General features: G+C 42.0%; 1 protein-coding gene across 1 annotated transcript; it reads left to right on the plus strand.

Moving 5' to 3' along the window:
• The first annotated feature begins 5,685 nt into the window (after positions 1–5,685).
• LOC103004400 (probable inactive serine protease 58) lies at positions 5,686–11,011 on the plus strand. The gene is made up of 5 exons (XM_007177013.2): positions 5,686–5,742; positions 6,561–6,717; positions 8,345–8,595; positions 10,325–10,461; positions 10,862–11,011. Exons 1-5 carry the CDS (start codon positions 5,703–5,705, stop codon positions 11,009–11,011), a joined length of 735 nt encoding a protein of 244 aa, XP_007177075.1. The 5' UTR covers positions 5,686–5,702.

Raw genomic sequence — 11,011 nt, forward strand, 5'->3', positions numbered from 1 at the left:
CTACCTCTTCGGCGGGGCCTGGGTGCTGCACGAGTGCTCCCGGGCAGGGTAACCCTCCTGTGTAGGGACCCCCTCCTCTTAGCCAGGGCCTGGACCTCAGAGGGTGAAAGTCGAGCCTTGGGACCTTGCACTTTCTTGTCAGAACACAGAACAACATTTGTTTTGGTGGAGGTTTACAGGAACATCGTGACCTGACCGTGACCTGACCTCAAGAACAAAGGATCTGACACCAAGAAATCTGCAACAACTAGCCACGCCCCTCCCTCAGCTTTCCTATAAAAGGGCTTTGCTGAAAGCTTTCAGGGAGTTCGGGGTTTTTAAGGTATGAGCCACCCGTTTCCTTGCACGGCCCTGCAATAAACCTTTCTGTGCTCCGAACTCTGATGTTTTGGTATTGTTTGGCCTCATTGTGTGTCAGGCACACAGACTTGTGTTAGGTAACAGTATCTCCCTCTTATAAGAGCACTAATTCCATCATGGGGCTCCACCTTTATGACCTCATCTAAACTTTCCAAAGGCCCTACCTCCTCATACCATCTCCTTGGGTGTTAGGGTTTGAACATACGAATTTTGGTGGTGAGGGACACAGATATGCAGTCCATAACAGGTATCTCAGAAGAGGAAGGTATGGGAAGATACATTCCCCTATTACCAATTTTCTATCCCTTTGTATACCTCTGGATGGCACATTTGTAGGGAGCAGTCCTGAGCCCTTAATATCACCTTATCATGCCACTAGGATGGAGCCCAAATTCCTTAGCCTTGCATTCAGGGCTCTTAAATGTTCAGTTATAACTAATCTGTCCTGTGTATTTCCTTAGTTGTTATTGAATTGCTTTTATGTTTGCTTATGGCCTAAAATAATTTCACATATAACTCCTCTTTTTTTGTTTTTAAATGTTACCTTGTATCTACCTTAAATAAACATCTCAGGCTTCTCTACAGAAACAAATGAGTTTAAAGATTTCCCTGTTCCCTCTGAAATGTTCTTCTACCCCACCCATCACCATCACCAATATACACCTACTCACCTAACCACCTCAGGTAGAGGGAAGATTCAGAGACCTGAAAAGATAAGTGAGATAACATAAAAGATGAGAGATCAGGGCAGGCCCAAAGTAAAGTATGAAAAGGCAAATAAATCATTTTTCTGGATGCCATCCAATAGTCCCTTTTCAGCATACCTCGGCATTTTCTATCTCTTATTTAAAATCTGACTTGTTACAATTTGTGAAATTATATTAAAATGTGAAATCTATATGCTCTTTGGCCCAGCAACTAAACTTCTAGAATCCTCTCCTATTAAAATGTGCTTATAAAAACAAAAATGTGTAAGTGTGAGTGTATCATTTCGGAATCATTCAGTTGCAAGGAACGGAATGTCCAACTCATACTTTAACACGTATTTTAAAATGCTCTAGTGGAAGCTTAGAAATAGTGAGAACAGCAAGGATGGTTTGATTCAGCAGTTCAAAAATGCCATCAGGGGACCCAATTTATTTTTGTCTTTGCCCTCTGCATCACTGTCAGCTTTATCCTAAGGATAAAGCCTTGTGATCAAGACAGCTGTCAGAGCCATACTCTCCCTTGCCTGTATCTAGGGAGAAAGAAGCTTTTTGCCCAGAAGCCCCCTGTCAAACATATTGTGTCTCCTTAACTGAATTTGGTCACTCTCACATCCCTGAGCCAATAACTGAAGAGGATTATGCTGTTGAACTTACAATTAAGTTACATGGTGCACCGTCAGAGCACACATAACCTTTTCATTTTGCAATAAACATGGCCTACTTGGTATGTATTTGGTTAACGGAGTAATTATAAGGTTAGCTATCAAGAAAAGGAGGTGTAGGGGCTTCCCTGGTGGCGCAGTGGTTGAGAGTCTGCCTGCCAGTGCAGGGGACACGGGTTCGAGCCCTGGTCCGGGAGGATCTCACATGCCACGGAGCAACTATGCCCGTGAGCCACAACTACTGAGCCTGCGCGTCTGGAGCCTGTGCTCCGCAACAAGAGAGGCCGCGATAGTGAGAGGCCCGCGCACCGCGATGAAGAGTGGCCCCCGCTTGCCACAACTAGAGAAAGCCCTCGCACAGAAACGAAGACCCAACACAGCCATAAATAAATAAATAAATAAAATTTAAAAAAAAAAGAAAAGGAGGCGTAGATTTTAAGGAGGCAGCCACAGTCTCCACCAGAGTAATCAAGGATGCTTACTGATGTATCGTCTACATAACACTGCAAATCCGGAAATAACTCAAATAGTCATTAACAGAGGATTGATTAAATAAACCTGGTATGTTGTACAGTGGAGACAATGTAACTATTCTATTCATTTATCCAACCATTTAACTTATTGAGGGCCTATTAGGTACCTAACAGTGTTTTATTCACTAAAGATACAACAGGGAAGAAAACAGTTAAAACCTTGCCTTCACGGTGTATTCATTCTGATTGCGTAAACAGAAAACAAATAAATAGAGACTAGAGAATATAATGCTAATCAATGCAAATGCCACAGGAAAAGAAAACTGGATCAAAGAATGGATCAATGGAAAGCAAAGATCTGCTTCTAAAGTATAATCAAAAGAAAAACATCAAAAGACCTGTGAAAGCATACTACGATTTAAAAACCCATTTTGTAGTCAGAAGAGATATCTCTCACCAAAAGATATTTACTACAAATAAATACCTAATTCATGATTCAATAAAATCCAGGAAGCCATGATATTTCATAGCAAAAATAAGGCAATGTAAAGAGGTAACAGTTTGAGATCAGAAAAAGTTTTTTGCTTGCTATGTCTCATTACAGTAACAGATAGATTTAATTTACTTATCACTTGCTCTGAAAACTCTCAGACGGCTCTCAACTGTCAACTTCATGGTTAGGACCTTTGATAGCTATGTAAAATAAAGCAATATTTGCACTTGGAAGTTTAGCTACTTATGTAAATATTTTTTCACATGGGATATATAAGCTGGATAGAAGTAACTTCACTTCAGATTGGTACACTCCATAATCTGTTAGTTTTCCCATTAACGAGCAAAAAATTTCAAGGTATACTCAAGATGAATTTATCGAAGAATATTTGCTTTAATAAGACAAATAGAAGCCTCTTTTTCCCTAGAAATCTTATTTAATTCATTATTTAAATGAAAACTAGTTTAATCATTTCTTTTATGGCAAATAACTTTAGTGTTAAAATCAAATTCTAAAAGACCTTTAAAAAATAAAGATATTTACTATCTTGGTATGATTTTAGCCTTACTTTTAAAAGTCAAGTAAGAGGGCTTCCCTGGTGGCGCAGTGGTTGAGAGTCTGCCTGCCAATGCAGGGGACACGGGTTCGTGCCCCGGTCCGGGAAGATCCCACATGCCGCGGAGCAGCTAGGCCCATGAGCCACAACTACTGAGCCTGCGCGTCTGGAGCCTGTGCTCCGCAACAAGAGAGGCCACGATAGTGAGAGGCCCGCGCACCGCGATGAAGAGTGGCCCCCGCTTGCCGCAACTGGAGAAAACCCTCGCACAGAAACGAAGACCCAACACAGCCAAAAATAAATAAATATATATTAAAAAAAAAATCAAGTAAGAATGTCTGCCTTGTTGAAAAAATGCAACTACAAAAGTCTTTATTTAGTCTTAAAAATATCCATCTTTTCTGAGTAGCTCAGTCTAATCCCTTTTTAATTTATATTCCATCTAAGCTGTGGAAACTTTCTGAACATACTCTTGCCATACGATCCAGCAATCACACCCCTTGGTATTCACTCAAAAGAGTTGAAAATGTATCTCCACACGAAAACCTGCACATGGGTGTTGATAGCAGCTGTATTTATAATTGCCAAAACCTGGAAGCAAACAAGATGTCCATCCTATGAATTAGGTGCTAATATTCCTCCCATTTTATAAATGAGAATACTGAGGCTTAAAGAGCTTAAATGTTTCTATCAGGACAAGGCACCTAGAAAGTCCTGAAGCCAGGAATTGAACCCTACCTAGGAGCTTGACTCCTGAGTCTATGCTCTGCACTGCTATTAATAAACATGGAAATGTTACAAAGATTTAAGGGCTTACAACAATATTTGGACATAGATAAAAAAGTGTTCCCAGAGGCCTGGAAAATATGGGGATCCTAAGGTTATAGTTATTTTATTTAACAAGCATTTATATAGCATTTACTATTTACCTTTAGAACTTGCTGTTCTAAGCACTTTATAAATAGAAAAATCTGAACAGACCAATAATGAGTAAAGAGATTGAGTCAGTAATCGAAAACCTCTCAACACAGAAAACCCCAGGACCAGACAGCTTAGCTGGAGAATTCTAACAAACATTCAAAGAATGAACACCAACCCTGCTCAAACTCCTCCAAAAGTTGAAGAAGGGAGAACACTTCCCAACTCATTCTACAAAGCCAGCATTACCCTGATACCAAAGTCAGAGAAAGACAACACAAGAAAACTATAGACCAATATCCATGGTTGAAACCACTATTTGTTACATATCTCTGGGTTGGGGGGCAGTCAGAAAGTTAAGGCTAACTTATAAAAAGAAGCAGTGGGGTGCATTAAAAAGAGTACTAATTGTCAAACACAGAAACTGAACAGGTAGGGAGATTGATTTTATTCAGATTATTGCAATAAGAAGAACATCCCAGATCTGGAGATCAGAGTGCCTCAGCAGGATGCTTTTGCCTTAAGACATTTGTAGGGAGATGTAGACAAGTTACAGGTGGGGAGATTAACAGTTGAGGTTGTTTTGCAATCAGGGGAATTCTCAGTTAGCTGAACAGGAAGTGTTTATCTCTAGTTGTAGTTAGATTCGGGGTGGGGCGGGGCGGGGCGGGGCGGGGGGGGGGAAACAGTTCTAAGCTCAGCTAATCATTGATGAGAGAAAGAATGGGGAGCTGGAGGGTCTGCGTGGTTCAGGCAAAAGCGGGAGGTCTGTGGCTGACCTTGTCACATGTCCACGAAGGAGTCATCCAAAGTCTTATGGGAGCCATGAGAAAGAGTGGACGGAGTCTTTTCAGACTCACGTGGGGAAGGGTCATTCTTTGTGATAAGCCATTTCTCAGAATACAGAATCTCCAAGAATTTTTCACCCACTGCTGTCTCCTGGGAGCACGGGGCTCAGGTAAAGTTCTACACATCAGGGGAAATCTGGAAACACCGTTCCGAGTCCTGACTTGGCTGCTAACTTCCACGAGGCCTACGGCATCCTCGTCACTAAAATGGCGAGGGGAGGATGGTTTGTTAAATCTATTTCATACCTCAATGTTTGAAGAGGCTCTGAGAGGGGCAGAGGGACTCTTGGGGAAAAGGGAGATGGCAAGTGAGAGCAGGGAGAGAGGTTCACAGTCACAAAGGGAGGAGAGGGCAACAAAGAAAGACTGTGTCACAGAGAGGGGAGGAGAATGTCAGCAGGTACACCTGAGATTTCTAGGGTCCGAGAAGAGGCACCAGGGGCTGGACTTGCTCTGCCCCTTTCCCTTTCACCCACATCAGAGACAGATCTCAGGTGTGCCTTATATAACTGGATTTTGATCAGGGCTCGTTTGAAGACATCTCTAAAAGCCTTGCTTCTCCCCCTACCCCCCAACTTAATATTTTCTCTCCCCCGCTGTTCTTGCCAAGGACGCTTGGACTAAAGATTGAGACAGCTGACGGCTGGATCTGACTTGTCTGCTCCTGGCGAGATCCCAGCCTGCCATGAAGTGGTATCTCATCTTTGCACTCATGAGTGCAGCTGGTGAGTCTGGGGTCTTGTTGCTGGTTAGGGAGAGATGCGGTGGTGTGTGGGAGGGTCAGAGAGGGAAGTAGCTAGCCACAACTGAAGAGAGAGGAGTTGGTGGGCATTTCCTTCAAGTAACTGTTGGTGCAAATGAAAGGAACCACTCTTGATGCACAGCTTACCCCACCAGCAGTCTCTCTGAGCTTCTCTGGTGCCTGTGAGCATGTTAGGATACGTCACTGTAAGTCCCCTGCACTCTCCCAGGACTCTTGAGTGTGTGATTTCCTAGATTGCCGCATCTCCTGAAAAGACACCAGAAAAGTATATCTTCCCTTTCTCTGGGCAGATGGACTTTGGAGGAGTGAGTGCAGGAAAGGAAGGGGGGCTGGGTCAGGGGCTCTGAGAGCCTCGTGGCCCTACCCCAAGCTTTTCCACTCCTTTCACCACCAAAGTCAGGTAGTATTTAACTTTTTCCTTTCATTCCTGGCAAAAGTTAATTTAAACTATTATTTTTAAAGCAGTAATTCTTTTTTTTTTCATTTTTATAATACACAGCACTGCCAATCAGGGTTTTTGATCAGCCTCAGATAAACCTTTGCATTAGTTTCACAGAACTTTAATATACCTCCATCTCAAGCAAAGACATGTGTCAGTTTTCTTCATGTGTAGAGCTCAGGTGACATGCATGATTGCCCTTTGATTTAAAAGAATATTTAAAAATAATTTGAAGATCTTGACATTGTCCTTGAAAACCTTAAGGTGGGAAAAACTATCCTAGTCAACTCTCACCTCTTGCCCTGTCTCTCCTTCTACCTGTGACCCCACTGATTCTTTAGGAGTCATTCCGGCCCAAGATTCTAACACTGAGAAGATGTACGTAGCAGAAGATTTTACTATTCCTTACATGGTCTATCTTCAGTCCTTCCCGGAACCCTGTGTGGGGTCTCTCATTCACCCTGAGTGGGTACTGACCGCTGCTCACTGCCCCTTACCGTAAGTATCCGTTTGCTCTTGGGAGCCATGAGGGTTCTATTCGAACAAAATCAGGTCTGATGAGGCATCCCAGCAAGTTCTAATGGCATCCTAGGGAATTAGAAGACCCAGGAAGAGAGAGGGTCGTCTTCCCAATGGGGAAAATAATACACACTTGGGTGGTTTAGGAGGAGATGAAGAGGAAGGTGTCAGAAGACTCTTTCTCACGGACAGTAAATAATATTCATTCATTCAACATACTTATTGAACATTTACTATATTCTAGGGACTGCTTAATGCACTGAAAAAACAGCAAGGGAACAAGACAGAAATTAGTTTTCCCTCATGGAGCTCACATTCTGGTAGAGGAAGTAAGCCAAAACAAATAAATGTCCCAAAATAAAACATTAAAATGAGTGCCAAGCTGTAAAATACAGGAATAAAACAAGATATCTACTTTACTTAGGGTGATCATGTCAGGCCTAGTTGAAGAGATGAGACCAACAGGAAGAGGAGGACGCAACCAAGTGAATAAATCCTGGGGAAAATTCCAGGCAGAGGGAATAGTGTACAGAGTCTCTGAAGCAGTAAAGATAATTGAGTGTTTGCCAAACTGAGAGACCAGCGCTGAGTGAGTGTAATGAGTAGGGGTGGGTGTTCACAGGCTGAGGTCGAAGTGTTAGCAGAAGCCATGTGATGCAGGTAACAGAAGAAGGGCAAAGGAACTCTGCACGAGATGATGCTTACAGACCTCAGTGTCTCTGTTGTGTGTGAGAAACTGTTGTATGATTGGGACCCAGCCAGAGTTTCAGGAGTATATAAGGGTCATTTCTAACTCAGAACTCTCAGCCATCTGGTTGTTCAAGACAGTTTACTCAGACCCAGATTGAAGCCGTGCTCTGTGTGTTAATGAGAAATACAAAGGAAATAAAGACAGTTCATCCCCTCCAAGAACTGGAGCTGGTAAATTGGATGTTCTTCTCTCAGCCAGGCCTAATGCATGAACTGTTTCTGGTAGGCAGTGGCTCCTGTATCTGTTACGTGACTGCACTCCTGACAGTGGAAGTCTGTGGGTTTGCATTTGTCCGGAAATATAATGGAAGATGGTAAATGGGAGTCCTGATAGATTACTAAGAGTCTTGTGAATCTATAATCAGTGTAGGCAGCACATGGTAAATACAATGATATGGGCCCAAGAGGAGCTGGGAAGAGCCTAAGAATATGCAGAAACAAAAGGTACAATATGCTTGCTCAAGAGTTGCTTGAGACAGTGTAGTGCAGGCAAAGACCTCCAGAATAATGGATTGTGGTGCCGTCTCTGTTCCCTATTCGTTCAGATCATCCATCATCACCATCACCAGCATCATCACCATCACCACCATCACCACCATCATCACAACTAGATTGTACTGAGTATGTTCTAGGTGGCAGATACCATGTCAGGTTTTATGTATATACATTGAGTCTAACACAACAGTCCTATAAACTATTGTTATTACTGTTTTACAGACCAAGGCCGGTCACTTGAGTTCTCAGGTCTAAGAGATAAAATTAAAATGATTGGAGGAGGTCACCTCTGACACTTCTTGCAATTCTGACATTCTGTGACCCTGTTCTTTTCCAACTCCCTGCCTCCTTTCTTCCATAGTGTTAAAATCCGATTGGGAGTTTATCAACCCAACATCAAAAATAAGGAAGAGCAGGTACGGAATTACTCGATGACGGTGCCCTACCCTGAATTCAATGCAGGATCTCTGAACAATGACTTGGTGATGATAAAACTGTCTAAGCCTGCTGCACTCAACAACCAAGTGGGAACCATAGCCATAGCTATGGAACCCTTATCATTTAATGATTCCTGCTTTATCCCAACCTGGACCTGGAGTAAATATAAAAACCGTAAGTGTTTGACTCTGTGTTCTTCATCCTGAGAAGGTTTTGGCGCTGGGGAAAATGTGGAGGGATATACCTGAAGGAAATAGCTGCTATGAGGTAATGCTCTTGACCCTAGAGGGATTACTGCAGGGCCTTATACTACCATTATACTCTCTTTCAGTATTATCAAAGGATGCTAGAACCACCACTCGATATCTGAAATGAACTGATAAAGCTAAATGTATTGCTTATTATAGAAGAGCAATGCTGAGCTGACACAGTCTCCAGGAGCAGAGTACTAGGCTTATATGGGGTTTGTGGGAAGCTTTCCCTACAGGGTTTGGAAGACTTTCAGGGGCTTAAGAAAGTTGACGTCATCTGTAGAGGCGTGGTTACCTGGGTGAGATTGTTGTTGATTGGTTGGCACTCAGCATGTTTATTGGAGGCGAGTCTGATTTGCTGACTTTAAAAAGTGACATTGATTGATTGGCTTGCCAAAGCCTGTTCACTGAGGCAAATTGCCATGGGTGTTAATCAGGTTTAAACCCTCCTCTGGTAGTTACAGAACAATTCGTATGTTCTGTAAAAACAAAAAGTGGGAGACTGTTTTGTCTATCAGTCTGTTTTGTGAAAACAGAAGTAGAAAGTGGGAACTTTTGTATTCTCCGTATTTGGCAACTTCATTTTCAATTTAGAAGCAACATTCCAGGGAATCTAAGTGAACATATTTTCTGAACAAATAGAAGATTTTAAGTCTTATTCAAAGTAACTGTATCACATTTTACAAAGTAATTCATTACACACCATTTGAAAACAAAAGAAAACTACATAAATGTTTTATCCCATAGGCTCTGCATGTCAGAATCATAGTGACAAACCAATTCTACAAGCTCTCTGGTACCAGCCTCCCAATATTTATTGAGTTCATTATTTCAAGGAACTAGGTTACTGTCACCTAGCTTGTTCTATGTATTTCAATTCAATTTCCATAAAAACTTAAAACTGAACATAACTCTTCTTGGTCTTCTCGGACTTGACATTTTCTGGTCTAATCTGCTTTAAGATGTTAGATTGGATATATATCAGAAAAATCCTTCTCTATAAGTAACACTAGGCTTAGCTTGAGCAATCTCTGGTTAATTTTTTGTTTCCTTCCTCCTTGTTACTCTCTACCAGAGATTAAAATTATATAATGCCTTGGTTAGACTCCTTGCATCCTGAGGTTAACAGTATAGTAACAACTGCTATGAGTGAGATGAGCAATATTACTTCTTAGGGGAAAATATATATGTATATTTATACATATACACTCACATTCACTTATAAATAATCCATTTAGAAATTATCTCACTAAAAAAGCATGTTTAGACACATTAAAAATAGTTTTCTACCTTTATGATTAAATGTAAAGATGATGAATTAAGTGCCAAAAATGAAGGTTTCTTGGGGACAATGGCTTTGTGTCTCTCTCTTCTCACATTCATAATTTTCCTGTGGGTTTTTCAAGCTTTCTAAGCTATGCACACTACAGAGAGAATTATAGATCTGATGATATCTGACGTAAGGCTCACATAATGCTCTGAATCCACTGCTCTGACACAGAGACACTGAACAAGGGACTCTAAGAAGGATGGAATGTCTGATACCTGCCATAAATATTCTCGGGTATTAATGTATTCACAAAGTAGAGGCTGATCACAAGAGTATATGTGATAAGGAGAGTAACCCTGGACTTCATTTCTCTTCCCCACAGTTAGTGACCCTGACATGCTGACTTGGATAAACCAATATACTCTTCCCTACGATGAGTGCCAGAATATGCAAGATGAAAGAATGGCAATAAACATCATGTGTGTGGGACAACCTCTAAAGACCTTATCTGAAAATAAGGTATCTTTCCCTTCCCCAGACAGGAAGATAGCAAGGGGTCCATGAGGAGGAGAGGTGCCCATAGGAAACCAAATGGTGCCCATCAAGAAGGCCTGGAGCCCTTCTCCTCTTTCTCCTCAGTCTCTGGATTTCTCATCAACTCCCCTGCCTTCCTTTACAGTGGGAGAGATTCAGTGGGAGAGCCATTTGTCCTTTCTCCTCCTACTTGCTCTCAGTTTGGTCAAATTCAAACCAAGAGAGGTGAGCCCTACGTGGATGTGAAGAGAGGTTTGCCACCTCTCAAGAAAAATGATTCCAGGCCGTTAGATGCTTCTGCTACTATAATGTGCCACTTCTTGCAATTAATTCTTGTTCCATGAGGACAAAGCACTATTGATCTCCTGTTCCCTCTCTCTGGCAGGAAGTCTCAGCAGCTCCAGCCATCTGCGGTGGGAGGTTGCATGGCATCTTGACTTGGGCAAAAGGAAGTGTCACCCTGGGAAGTGAAGGATTCTTCACAGAAGTGAATCCTTATGCAAGATGGCTCATGAGCGTCATTGAAAGCCACTGA

The sequence above is a fragment of the Balaenoptera acutorostrata genome, chromosome 7, assembly GCF_949987535.1.
Source record: "Balaenoptera acutorostrata chromosome 7, mBalAcu1.1, whole genome shotgun sequence".
In the NCBI taxonomy this organism is placed as follows: Eukaryota; Metazoa; Chordata; class Mammalia; order Artiodactyla; family Balaenopteridae; genus Balaenoptera; species Balaenoptera acutorostrata.